Source organism: Cavia porcellus, unplaced genomic scaffold, assembly GCF_034190915.1.
Source record: "Cavia porcellus strain 051 isolate PalLab524CR breed Dunkin Hartley unplaced genomic scaffold, mCavPor4.1 scaffold_21, whole genome shotgun sequence".
NCBI classification, from domain to species: domain Eukaryota; kingdom Metazoa; phylum Chordata; class Mammalia; order Rodentia; family Caviidae; genus Cavia; species Cavia porcellus.
The window spans coordinates 14,797,489-14,811,291 of NW_026947504.1; the positions used below are offsets into that span (position 1 = coordinate 14,797,489).

The following is a 13,803-nucleotide window of genomic DNA, read 5'->3' on the forward strand; positions in this document are numbered from 1 at the left end:
CTCCTCTCCATCCGCATGCACCTCTTCTCTCCACTTCGCATTTACCAGGTTTAGACACAAGGGGGCAGCACTGCAGCGTTACCCTTCCTTCTGCCAGTCTCGGTGCCGGGCTTTCAGAATGAGACTACAGAAAGGCACAGGCAAACCCAGACCCAGTGGGGAACAATGGATATGCACACATCTGAGCACAGTCTGTTGAGAGTGATGCTCCACTTTACCAGTTTACCCAGCATGGAGGGCTCGATGACATAATGTGCTCCAGAAGGTTTCTCATGCCCTAAGAATGATCCACTGTTGTGAGGGCGGGTAAAAATGATCCATTCCAAACCAGTGAGTAGAATCTTCTGAGGGATATTCTCGTTGTGTTTGGACTGTGTCACATTTATCACGCATTCAGCAATAAAGGGCCCTGTGCCAAAGGGATGCTTTTCACATCCTACGCTATTGTTTACACCTTAGGCCAGACACAGAGATGATTTGCAAAGTCAGAATGACTCCTTACCTTCTCTGCTAGGGACAGCACAGTGCTGGCCTGAATTATGGCCACTTGTTCTTCATTTCTTAAATTCTATAAAAGTAAACAAGAAAGACCATAAGCTCAACATGCTTCTGATATGTATGCTATAGAAAAGAGCTACTGCCACCAACAATTACTATATTTTCATGCATGGAACCTTAACAAATTCCTATTGTTTAGAATAACTCCTAATATAGAGTGAATTCCAAAACCCAAAACAGGCACATTAAATGTGATTTTGAATCTCTCCCTAATACTGGTTTGACTTTTGTCATTGTATGAGCAGTTACATTATTTAAAAAAAAATGAAATAAAGACCAGTCACTTCTTAGCAGTTTTGATGTAATTTCATTGATATTCTTCCCTTTTTGATAATTTTTCAAGGGAAAAAAACGTTGACTCCTTTCATCTACATGTGCCATTCATCTCCGTGAATGACCCTCCCACTGAGTTAATATGCCTTGACCCTGTCTGGAAGGAGATTTTATAAGGAAAAAGGACAATAGCGTTCTGGTTCATTTTTATAAAGCTGCAGCCACCCCAGCATTTAGCAGCATTTGCAGCTGGCTGACTGATTAATTTCACACTGGATGCCTCCAGGCAACAGTCAGCTGGAAATTAGTTTTAATCACTGCAGATGTGGTCGGCATTCAAACCAGAGACCTACTCATGAAGAGCACTTGACCATGTCCCATTTCTTTTACTGCCTTCTAGAGATCTCTGGCAGGTTGTTTGACACATTATAAATTCTCTCCAGAGAGCTATGTCTTTAAGTGAATATAGCATCTCACTTGCTATTATTTTATATATGATATACTGGGTAGTATATTTTACCTATATTTAGACAAATTTGTATCTTTACTGTATCTGTACTTCATCATACTTACCCCATTATCACCCAAGATATCTAGCTGCTTTATGAGATCAGGGATGTTCACATCCTGCAAAATCAAGGAGATGTATTCAAGCCAAGGACACACAACTAGACTTTCATTTCCCCAGCGCCAGAACGCTGTGTTAGACAAGATGTTTCAGGTTGTTTTTAATCAGGGAAAACGGTTTTCAATTTTTTCTTCCAAGATGTATGAACTTTGGAGAGCTTTCTCAGGTGCAAATGGAGCTACTGATACCTATTTCATAGGCTGATGTGGAGGATAAAGAGACTGGGAATCTGTGCAGCATGAAGGAAGGACAGAGCAAATGGTCATTAACTTTTTATCTTTTTTTTTTTTTTTTTTGTCTTTTTCTTTTTTTTTTTATCGGTACCAGGGATCGAACTCACGACCGCCTGCTTGCAAGGCAGGTGTTTATGCCGCTGAGCTAAATCCCCAGCCAACTTTTTATCTTCTAATTTCAATTTTTTTCCAGTTGTAAAAGGTTTCAGGCATAAAGAAAAGAAGTATAAATAACAATGTCAATGTCTTTTTAATTAGTGAAATACAAGTCTGGTTGCATTTTGCCTGCCATGTAGAAAACTATCGTAGATATTCACTGATTCAGATGGCTAGCATGAGTTTCTTCCGGGGAAACAGCTTGTTTTTATTCAGGTACTGGAGTGTTTAACGGAGTGACAGTCCACCTAAAATAGTTCTCTTGAATAAAAGTTATATCCTCCGGATTAGGTTGTTTGTGCTGTGTCTAAGAATTGAAGATCTAAGGAAAAGGTAAATACCATTTTTTATTTAATCAATATTGAATGCAAATTGTTTGATTTGTAAATTTCCACATAGTGACAGAAGTTTGGGTACCACAAAAATGGTTTTCGATGTGACAGGAAAGTAGAATTTTTTTTTTTTTTAATAGGTACCGGGGATAGAACTCACGACCACCTGCTTGCAAGGCAGGTGTTTATGCTGCTGAGCTAAATCCCCAGCCCCCAGGAAAGTACAATTTTACTTTTTAATTTCTTACATTTTAAACCTCATTGGTACCACTTCCTCCTCTCACTAAAATGCAAACAGCAGTATAGCAGAGCCCTCAACCAGGAAAGGGAAAATCTAGGTCTATTTCATAGCTAGGGAGGGGCCACGGAAGCAGGTGTACCCGGCAGCTCAGAGTGGGATTAGGAAGGGCCATGCAGAAGGTGAAGGAGACACAGGAATAGCGGAGGCATCTCATCTGGAAGAAAGATCCACAACGCGATTGCATTCCATTGGAGGGCAGTGTATTTTCTGGGAAACAGCCACTTTTGTCCACTCAGTATTGAAAAAATACTCCAGTATTACGTGTTATCTAACAAGCAACAATTTTTAAGCCATAAGCCCTCTTAAAATGGAAAAAAAAAATCTTCCTTAAAAACATCAGAAGTGAGAAAGAACTAGATGATTTCCAAGGCCTTTTCTAACTCTGAAATACCATGACAACAAATTCCACAATGCAATTCCAAAGTTAGAACAGAGACTTAGCAAGGATGTTTTTAATCTGGCAACCTGAAAATTGCTTCTTGATGCACTGACTTTTGTTTCTCATTTCCCCTGTATAACTAAGGCTAATTATCTTAATGTGTATGTTGATTCTTACCATTTTTTGGTGTATGGTGCTGGATTCAACTCAAAGCCTATCTATGAGCTGCATCCCCAGCCCTTTATATTTTTAAGCTTTGCTAAGTCATTCAGACTGGGATCCAACTTGGATCCTCCTACCTCGTCTTCCAGAGTACTGGGATTACAGTGTATGCCACCTGGATGTGATATTCTTGGTTACTTTGTTTTAAATGATTATGGCTTCCAAGTTCTTTGCTATTACAATTCATACGTGTCACACATTTATCTTATGTTTTACTGATTTTCCAACCAACGTGACTATTTTCATTTCCTATCTGGTTTGTATCAAATGACATCCAGTGGCTGAAAGACAAAAAAGTCATGGGCATCCTTCCCCTTTGAGTACCCCACTTTTCTAATTTCTACAAACATAAAAGATCCAATGTCTGCCTACCTTGACACCTTCTTTCATACAGTAGATCTGTAGAGCACTCACACCATCTGAGAATGGGTGAATTTGTAGATTAAATGGAGGGGACCGCCTCTCTCTCTCCTTGAAATACAGTGAAGAATATATGAGAATTAAAAAACAAAATCAATTAAATATTAAGTTAGCCCTCTCTTCATGCTATTTCTGGTTTACCAATATGTCATTAAACTCAAGATGTTCATGCTTAAATTTAATGTAGAAAACCTGACTAGTTAACTATGAACTGTGAAAGAAAAATTAGTGTCATCTATACTTGCAAATTTTTTGATCAGGGGAAATGAAGGAAGTGCTGTTCCACTTTAAACTGTATGAATATTTAGAATTTTCAGATATCACAGAGGAGTTTTGCCAGGAGGTTGTATGGTAGCAAACAGCCTTTCACCTACTTAATCCACTCAGTCTCTATGAGCAAGAAATGTAGGCTACAGAAAATGACTTACACTTTTTCACTGACATATACCAGGTACTAACCTTTTATTCAAATCAAATTTGAAGTGGTCTTCAGAAGAAACCACTGGTGAAATGACAGGAAAATTGAGTGGAGAATTTTTTTCTACTTTTATGTATTAGTATATGTTCAACCAGATCCTCAGCCAGAGTCTGCATGACGCAATTGACATCTGAAGTTTTAATATGTTTTATGTAATAAACACCCCCCCATGAACCCTTGAAATCTGGCCCAATTAATCAAGTTACTTTCTAAGAAAAGTTACATCATTTCTTAGCCTTTTTCTGTATAAATACATTATGGGCTACACTGTTTACTTGAAAATTTAAAATTAACTGTAAAAGTATTCTTATTTAGCACATTTTGAAATGTAATCCTTGACTCATTTTAATGAGTCAAAATTCAATGAAAGATGGACATTATTTACAATCAATGATGAAGTTTACAACTAATGATAAAGTTTGAATTGATTAGTTAAAATATTTAAAAATCATTCATCAGACTCATCTATTAAGGTACTGCAACCGAGGAATAGTCTGGGTGGACAGTTCTGAGTTACCTCAATATTCCCTCATTCACCCACCAAGTGACTTGAGCAGGTATTTACCCTGCCTCAGCTGCCTCAGCAACCAAATCTTGAAGGAGTCCAAAAAAGAATAAGAATCTGAAATGCCTGCTTCAGTCCCTGGCCCCTTAAGTGCTCAGTGCAAGTTTTGAGTGATTACTTTTACTGTGATCATCATTTCCTTACTTCTAGCTCTAGGTTTCGAAACTCCAGCAGCTCATTCTGGTCTCTGGCATCCTGAAGTTCCTGCTGTAGCCGGTGATTCTCTGCCTCCTGTTTTTCTATCTAATAAAGTAAATCCTGAAGTTAGGTGAGCATTGCACAAAGCAACTACAACTTTGCAAAGCAAGCATGGATTAGTGCTCATTGATTCAGTGAATAAAGCATGAGAGATGTGAATGAAATGAGCCCCCAGCTTTCCTGCTGGTTACCCTTCTGTTGGATGACTTTTTGAGTCAAGGAGAAAAATACGGGATATTTGGCTGTTTCTGGATGAAGTCTGGGCCTCCTGTGAATAACAAATCTAAGACACTCACATACCTTGTGGTGGATCTGACACGGTACACTAGAACCTAACTGCAAGGTATGTGAAGGAGACGGACACATTGCATTTTTAGAGTTATTAGCTGCCTGAAAAATATTTCCTTATTATTAATTAACAGCTTGGAATTGTATAAGTTTACAGGATACAAAAAGATGGCACAATTTGTAAATATGTGCTGTAATTAAATCCTACCAATTAATGTGCCATTACCTTAGATAATCGACTTTTTTGTGGTAATAGCTTTGACATTTACTATCTTAGAAATTTTTAAATGTACAATAATATTTTAAAAATAGCTCTGACATAAATAAACTTTTTGGAATCTCAATTATATATAAGATAAAGCCAAACTCTTTAATGTGGAATTGAAAAACCTTAATGATCTGGCTATTACCTAGCTGTCCAATTTCATGTTATTGATGGCTTCCTCTGCACATTCACATGTGATCATACACCCCAGGATTCAACTCCTTTATCTATGTTACAAAATGACAGTTTCAGGAGCCATCTGTCATCGTCTCTCTGAAAAAAGGGCTCTCCACTCCCTTGCTACACAGGAAATCCTACACTTCTTTGAGCACTGAGGTCTAACATCTGACATCTGTAAGATCTTTCCCCAGTCCACCTGTTCTGAACTGACAACTATTCCTTCCGTTTCCCTGTGGACTTTCTTATAGTACAATTCCATGAGGCACAGAATTGAGTTAGCTGAGCTTAAAATGGGTCTCCTTCCCTGGAAAACGTCTGACTCTAAGTCGTCTTTGGATTTAAGGAATCATACAAACTTCACCAACTGCAATAGGTTTGGGATTCCTTTCACAGTAGCTATGTGGATGGGTGTTACATACAGTAAATAACTGCTTAACATTTTGAGTTCAGAAATACAAATGGAGACACTTAAATTGATAGGATTAAATTTTATTTCCCAAAACCTAAAACTTAAAGTAAAATGTTTAGCTTTAGTGTCACTCTTGCTTTCTATTTACTTATAAGAAACCAAAGCTCAACACTTTCTTTTTTGAACAACAAAAACATCTAAAGATTTACTAGGAATCATTTCTTTTGCTTGCTTATTTATTTATTTATTTATTTATTTTTTGTACTGAGACTTGAACTCAGGACCTCGCACTTGCCAGGCAGGCCCTGTGCTGCTGAGCGGTATCCCTCGCCCTGGAAATCATTTCTTATGAAAAAGAAATATAGTGACATTTGTTACCAGGCATCTCAGGTTGATAGGAAAACAAAGAGGATACACAATGAAAAGTTATGTGACATTAAATAGCGAAATCAACTCAGTATTTTTTATGCTAGTTACTTGTGGTGTTACTAAACTTTCCTAAGATTGTGTAAGCTGATGAAAATTGTAAAAAGAGAATCTACTTTCTAGAATTTGTATTGGATTAGTGAGGGGGTATTTGAGGAGACTGCTGCTTCTGAGGGTTTCAGTTCACAGACTGGGACCCCGTTTCTTTATAAGGAACATTTCTGTGATCGTCCTAGGAGCACCAGCTCTCAACTCTGGATACTCAGCCACTCCTGTACCTCATCTATACCTCACACTGTGCACTGAGAAAGACAGAAAGTCAGTTCTTCCAGGCTAGAGGGGAAGGAGGACAAGCAAACCTGTCCCTTCCTTCTCTTGCTGACCAGGGCATTGTAGCTGATTTTTGTCACTCCTCAAACATAGAAAATCTTGGCAGAAATAACTCCAAAGTACTTTGGATTAACCTACGGAATCATTTCCATTACTCAACTGGACTTTTAAATTCTCTTTCTGTCAAAGATACTACAAGATGATTATCTTCTGCTGGATGTTTTGAAGTTATAAACTAAAGGAAAAGCCACCTGCACTTAAAATGTCCCCTCATATTTATGTACCACCAAAAAGCTACATTTAGCAGCCAAAACGGATTGTATCAATTGGGCCTAAACCATGCGTTTCTATGTTGGCTCGTTGAGTAAACTTCTGGACCTGCTGTTCTGTGCTGTGGATGCAAAATTTTAAAGACATAATAAAAACAACTGAGCTTAGAAAAAAGATTAAAGTGAGAATATAGTCTTTGCTAGCTTAAATGTGGATTTGTGTCATATTCTTTCACTTCTCTGCACAAAATAATAGTTGTACAATTTTATTTTAGGGGAACAACCATACAGGATGTGTGCATGTACATGTGTGTGTGGGTAAATATATATATGTGTGTGTATAATACATACATACATATATATATGGTTAACGGATCAGTGGGTTTCAAGGATTGCTTCCTTTCGAGTCTGCACAAGGCGCAACGCGGAGCCATGCACACATGCCACTTAACCGATGGTGATGGTGGTGACAGGAATGCAGTTGAGCACTCAGCAAAGCACAGAGCAGCACTGGAAAAGCCTCCCCTTCCCTGGCCCCTGTGCCACTCCTGAGAGCACCCCCTGCTGCTCCTGGATTGCTCAGTGTTTCCTCCTCTGCCCCACTGGGATGTTGCGCCCAACATACCTTTTCTAAAAGCTCCTGGTTTCTCTTAATGAAAAGTTGTTTATCTTCTACCCAGTGTGAATCCTGTTTGACAAAGAATATTGTGCAGTCAGCATTTCAGAGTGGCACGAAAGAGCATGTGTCCTCAAACCACTTGGCCAGAGCTCTCTTCTTTCCAGCGATCTGTTTGCCTGCCAAGGACTCGTAAGTGACACCCATTCGTGCCAGCAACTTCTTTGAAACTATTGGAGCTGAAATTGCCAGCAAGACGTCACCCCCTTCCATTCCACTCACTACCCCTACCTTCCAGTCTGAATAATCCAGGACCAGCCTTCTGGGGACTCAGAAGTGACCACACAGGCAAAAAGTGAAAAGGGTCAGAATGCACACAGGCTGGATACATATGAATGGAAAACATTAAAATGCAGAACCATCAATGTAGCACAGAGGCAAAGAGTGCAGCTGGGGTGGGCTGGGTCCTTTGTCTTGGCAGCTTGTGACATCTCTAGGCTATTTGTATGGCCTCTTTCTCTCTCGTCCAATCTAGTTTCCTCTGTCTGAGTCCTAGTGTCCTTGTGTCTGAGCTTGCACTCAGGCCAGAAGGACACGAAGGACAGGAATACAGACTTGAGCACTCAGGTAGGTACAGCTTGAGAAGGGCTGCTACAGAGTGCCAAGCTGTGTCCTGCATGTGCCCATGTACAGGGCGCGCTAGTGGATGGTTAGGTGGGAGGTGTGTGTCTGCAGAAGAGCTGGCAGCCAAGTGCCTACCTGTCCCTTCTGGGCCAGTGTTGCTTCCAAGTCTTCAATTTTGGCTTTATACCTCTGCACCTCTGCTTGCAGCTGTTCTTGAGCCTGACAAAGTCAAAATTCCAGATCTCAATGAGCAAAATGGCCCTTCAGTATTTTCCTTTCTCTCCTGTTACTTTGTTAATACTCAACAACAAGTGAAAGAAAAGCATTTTTTAAAAATCTTTTTCCTTTTTGTCGGTACCGGCGATCGAACTCATGACTGCCTGCTTGCAAAGCAGGCGCTTATGCCGCTGAGCTAAATCCCCAGCCCCAGAAAAGCATTTTTTAAAAAAGACACAAGTATCTTCCTAACTGATCTTCATGATCTGAATTCTTGCTTAAGGCTCTGCGGGTCCCTTTATTCTATCAGTAAATTAATAATTGAGCTCTTTCAGCAAATCCACAGCTCTCTCTCTGCTGTTGAGTACCAACCTTGGCTTCTCGCTCAGCATCAATGATGCCTCCAGCCTGCTCTTGCAGGAGGGCGTATGCTCTTTGGAGGGCCTGGTATTCTTTTGTTAATTGTCTAAATCGTAGCTCAGATTCTTCAGCTGCTAAACTCTGGGGTTGAAAATAAAAAGCCAAATAATTATTTGTTATGTTTAGTAGTGTGCTTAATGTAAATAGTCACACTTGGCATTTGCCCCCCATTTTATTGGTATATGTTTGTGATACTTAATAAACACCTTTATTCTGAGGAATTGGTATTATGTTACAACCTAACATTATAAATGTGTTCTGCCCTAATGCTGTAAGTAAATTGTGGATTAGTACATCGAAAAGAAATGAAAATAAAATGTTGAGTATAATTTCTCTAAACGTATTGCTTTGAAGGAAATGCAGTGTAGTGCATTTTTTCCCCAAAAAGGAGGGATAAATTTGGTGACAGTGCCTCACAAGACCAGGGAAATGGGAAAGCTTACCTCATCCAAGTCATCATCCGGAGTTGCTGGTGTCCGGTCTGTTCTAAATGAGGTCATGGATGATGTCTCTGAATCCATGGAGTCTTCATCATAGCCAATGAATGGGTCCAAAACAGGTCTCTGGATAGAAGGGTGACACTCATTTACTTCACAATTAACTGTGGGGGGAGGGGATGCGCCGGAGCACTGCTAACCAACACACATGGAGACGGGTGTGGAAAAGTGAGCTCTTTCATGCTGCTTTGATGGAATAAAAGTCTGGGGCCTGAACAAAAAAATACTAAAAATGTTCCCCCAATATTATTTCACTTGTGATTTATATAAAGCAAATTGATTAACATTTGGTTATTCTTATGAAACATAGTTTCTTTTATGTTGAATTGTGTACCCTGATTGAGTTAATGCAACTTACTCTCTTCAGTATTTAAAATGTACTCAAAGCACTGAAAATCCAGCCATTTGCGTGCAAGGCATGATCAAATCTTAAGTCTTGTCTTCCAATTCCACGTGCAAATCAAATGACATACTTAGTAAGAGCAAATACCAGAATCAAACAAAGAGATACAAAGAACACTTTTTGTGGATTTTCAGAGGCTCCTATTAGTGGATCAAGAGGGCCATTATCAATATTGCTGTCCAAGTCAATAAAAACACACTACTTAGCTATAAAGTAGGCATCAGACTAATGTTGTCCAGTGAACTACATCAGATCGTGTGTAATTCCTTCTTGCTCTTGGACTGTAACTTTTCAACTTGTCAGATAAGCCTTTCTACATCAAACCTAGTGGCTTCGCCATTTGAAGAAAATCATGTTAAAGAAACCCTCTCAGGTTAAAATCCACAACACAGTCATTTTCAGGCTCTGAGAAATGTCAGAAGAAAAGATTTTCTTCTAGTAAATAGAGTTCAGGGTTTGCTGCAGTTTAGAAACATCTGATTTATCACACATTTGCAGGCTGATTCCTTGGCAAGCCTCACCTCTCCGGCTATTTGAAAATGTTTGATAACTTAGTTTTCTCATTACCTTAATTGGTTTGGAGCTTCTTCTATGCTTTCTCCTACGGATGAGCTTTTCTCGATCCTGGAAAACACACATGGAATTTTGAGATTTAGAGTTGGTACACATTTACCTTTTTTTTCTCTCTCAAAGACAAGTTGCTTTGTTTTTGAGACATTGTTTTGATTTAGAATAAAACTTTGTTTTATAAATTTTTGCATGTTTTGGGTATGATCCTCAAAGATTTTTTAAAGTAAGCGTATTATACTTTTTCTGATCAGTTAGGTGATCTTAGGAGCTCCATAATCACAGCTTCACTATGTTTCTAGTATCAAAATCTTTCATTTTGTATTTGAAAATCAAGTAGCTTCAAAAGTAGTTATTTATATTCCCTTAAAGCACAGTGCTTCAGATTCTCAGGTCTAAAATTAGTTTGAAATTTACATTTTCAAAAATAACTATAAAATAAAACCTTTTTTCTTTTCATTACATCATTTGTAAAACATAAAAAGCTTAAAGACTGACTATGCGGCATGAGACGGGGAGTATCTGGCTGGTTGAAATCATCTAGTTTTTCCATTCTTTTCTTTTCCTACCTTCTTTTTCTCTCTCTCTCTCTTCTTCCCTTCTATTAAAAAATATCTGCAAAACTCAAATAATATATAGAAATAATGATCAACTTTTAAAAAAAATGATTCTTGCTGTAAAAGGAGATATCCTGAGAACTTGGGACACTCCATGTATTTAGTGCACAAATTTAAACTCGATGGCATATTAATATTGATAGTCTGACCAATATTCTTATGCAGCCCAACATTATATAAATTTGTAATTTGATCTCAGTATGCTTAAAGCTAGGTATATTCCCAGATCACTGAGTGTGTGAGATTTATGAGCTATTAATATGTGTAAGTGTGAAAGTGAAGTGAGGAGCCCAGGGCTTCAGCCCATGTGTGAAAATCTGATTTAAGTCAGTGACATTTAGACTTTTTGAATTTTTGCACTTATAAGTAAAAATATTTTGGTCAATATAAGTAAGATTTAAAATTTATGCATTATATACACTTACTTTACTCTGATAATATAGTGTATGCATTACAAATATACTCAACACAGACATTTTTTAAAGAGTAAGTGATAAATAATTTCAAATGGATGTGACTAGCTTTCCTTCTTTCAGTAGAAGTGGATCATCTTGATCACCTGCTTGGGAGGCTTCCCTGAACCCTTCCCCCATAGTTCCTCCCGTCTGCAGGTCTTGCTTTGGTACTGAATTGAGAGGGATCTAAGATGATGCTCTGAGAATAAAGGAGAGAGGCAAAGAAGAAAACCCAAAGGTATCTAGAGGTCTCAGACCTCCAGACGCTGGCAGATCCTCCGCTGCTGCAAGCACACACCTCAGTCAGATGCAAACAGTAGTAATGACTCCTAACCATGCAGTAGGAATTGGAGTGACTGCCAGAGAAGCTGAACTGGAATTCCAGCCTTATCACTTGATTATGGTGTTGCTACTTATTAAAAAATGTTTATTAAACTGTACCTATATGCTGGAAACTGATTAGGTTTGGGAAATAAGAGGTAGGCAATGCTGTTATTTTAAGCAAAATATTTTACCTCCGAGTTGCGTGACCCTGATAATGGAAAACAATTATAAGATACACATGCACTACATACTTACTTAACAAATTTGAAATTTCCTTTAATGTGTTTTGCAGTCATGATTGCTGTTACAAAAGTAGTTGAAAAGGATCATAAATGGAAAAGTATAAAGTATTTAAATAATATAAAGTATTTCTGAAACGGTTTTTTGAATATAATTATATTGTAAGCTTATGAACTTGGGCCTCCAGGGTTAATCCAAAATTAGTAAATGTCCCCACCGTGTGTTGGCTGTTGCTACCTGTGCTTGAGAAAGCTTAGAGCTCACAAATGGATCACAACCTACCCTCGTGAGCTCATCAATGATGTTCTGTTGCTCAATGACCTGAAGTTTCAGAAACTCTGTCTCTTGTTCTTCGTTAGCTTGGTCAAGGTCATTCAGAGATTTTAATTTTTTCAAAGGTGGGTGAGATGTTATTTTTTCTCTCTGAAATGGAAAAGAAGAAAGTAGACAAGGAAACTTTAAAAACCACAAACGTCAGTCGCTCACATGTATAGAAAACTTACGAGAGTCCAGCTAAATCTGAATATTTGCTCAGGCAAATTTACACAAACTGACTTAAACACTGAAGTGCATTTTACTTGTTATAATATGTTGATATCACTGAAGATTTTCTGAGGGTCTTTATATGTTTCAGAGGATCTTAACACCTGTCTGTTTAGGACTAAATTAATAACATGCCACTTGTCCATGCATAATACAAGTGATGGATTCTGTCTCTCAAGTATTATACAAGTTCTTACAAGACAAGGTGTGCAGTGTGTGCAGGTTTGTAAATGACATTAATGAAATCTTGCAGAGAAGCTTCTGTGGTTTAGGAGGCACGCTAACGCCTGTCTTCTGCATTTCCAACCTTTTGGAGAATGTGCACATTCCTGGAAGCACACCTACCACACCTACGGTTCTGCAAATTTAGAAAATCCATAATATTCAAAGGCAGCAACCTTATCTTTCTTACTTCCTTAAAGCCTCCATGCTTACATAAGAGAAAACCCAAGTAGCATAGCATTTTAAAACTAAGTGGAGAAAAACAGTAAGGCAGGCTACCGGAGCTGCAATCTTGCACAGTCTGCAATACCCACCATTTCTGAATTTTCCTTGGTAACGGCTTTTAGTTTCTCTTCCATGCGTTGCAAAGACACCATCAGTTCATCATTTCTCTTGGCGAGGCACTTGTTCCTTTCCAGGAGAGGTTTACATTGTTTTTCAGTTTCCCGCACACGTTTTAACTGGGAAGAAAAAAAATGAGGATTTGTTTCTTGTATTTGGGGGGACTTGGGGACTGGGTGGCCAATCGGTGGAAGACACAGCACTCCTTGTCTGCTTCACTGTTTTTGTCAGGACTATAAACATTCGCATCTTCCATTTAACAGGTCAATGGCTTTGTTTTCAGTTTGCTCTCCTGATTATTCATCCCACCCTTCATAACTCTGTATCATTCTATTACCTTACAGCAGGTGCTGTTTGTAGTACATAATGTTTGTATCACTCGTGGGGAGTTCTTACATGTAGGTAATACATTTGAAAAGATTTTTATCCCCTGTTCCTCCCCTCCTTTCCAGTTCCCTTCATCTCTTTATCCCGTCCCCCATTGAGAAAGAACTGTCTCCCCAATTCCTACTTCCATCTTTTACTTTGCTCTCTATATTTCACGTATCTTATATATAAGAAGTTATGTGATATTTGAGTTTGTGTGCCTGATATATTTCACTTAGTGCCATGGTTTCAGAGTGTATCCATTTTCCTATAAACAGCTTCAAAATGTTTTTTAAGAAACACAAATATCCTTCAGTAATAGAATAAGTAATGTATTGTGTGATGGTAACGGAATACAATGGAGCAACAAAAATGGATAAGTACTATGCAGGAGACAGACAATGCTAAGCCAAGGAAACCAGAAAAATACAGTAAATGGGG

General features: G+C 38.5%; 1 protein-coding gene across 4 annotated transcripts in view; it reads right to left on the reverse strand.

Annotated features, from left to right (window-relative positions):
• The window catches only part of Jakmip2 (janus kinase and microtubule interacting protein 2), a 163,088-nt gene that overhangs the window by 26,089 nt on the left and 123,196 nt on the right, over positions 1–13,803 (reverse strand). For 2 of the 4 annotated variants that reach the window (XM_063232329.1, XM_003477322.5), the window contains exons 6-16: positions 12,969–13,115; positions 12,172–12,312; positions 10,254–10,310; positions 9,230–9,349; positions 8,739–8,867; positions 8,286–8,369; positions 7,536–7,598; positions 4,690–4,788; positions 3,455–3,553; positions 1,405–1,458; positions 503–568 (exon numbers count right to left, since the gene is read on the reverse strand). In XM_063232329.1, coding sequence (XP_063088399.1) covers positions 503–568; positions 1,405–1,458; positions 3,455–3,553; positions 4,690–4,788; positions 7,536–7,598; positions 8,286–8,369; positions 8,739–8,867; positions 9,230–9,349; positions 10,254–10,310; positions 12,172–12,312; positions 12,969–13,115 — 1,059 coding nt within the window. The remainder of the gene's footprint in view (positions 1–502; positions 569–1,404; positions 1,459–3,454; positions 3,554–4,689; positions 4,789–7,535; positions 7,599–8,285; positions 8,370–8,738; positions 8,868–9,229; positions 9,350–10,253; positions 10,311–12,171; positions 12,313–12,968; positions 13,116–13,803) is intronic. The other 2 variants (XM_063232330.1, XM_005006979.4) reach the window with 1 other exon arrangement.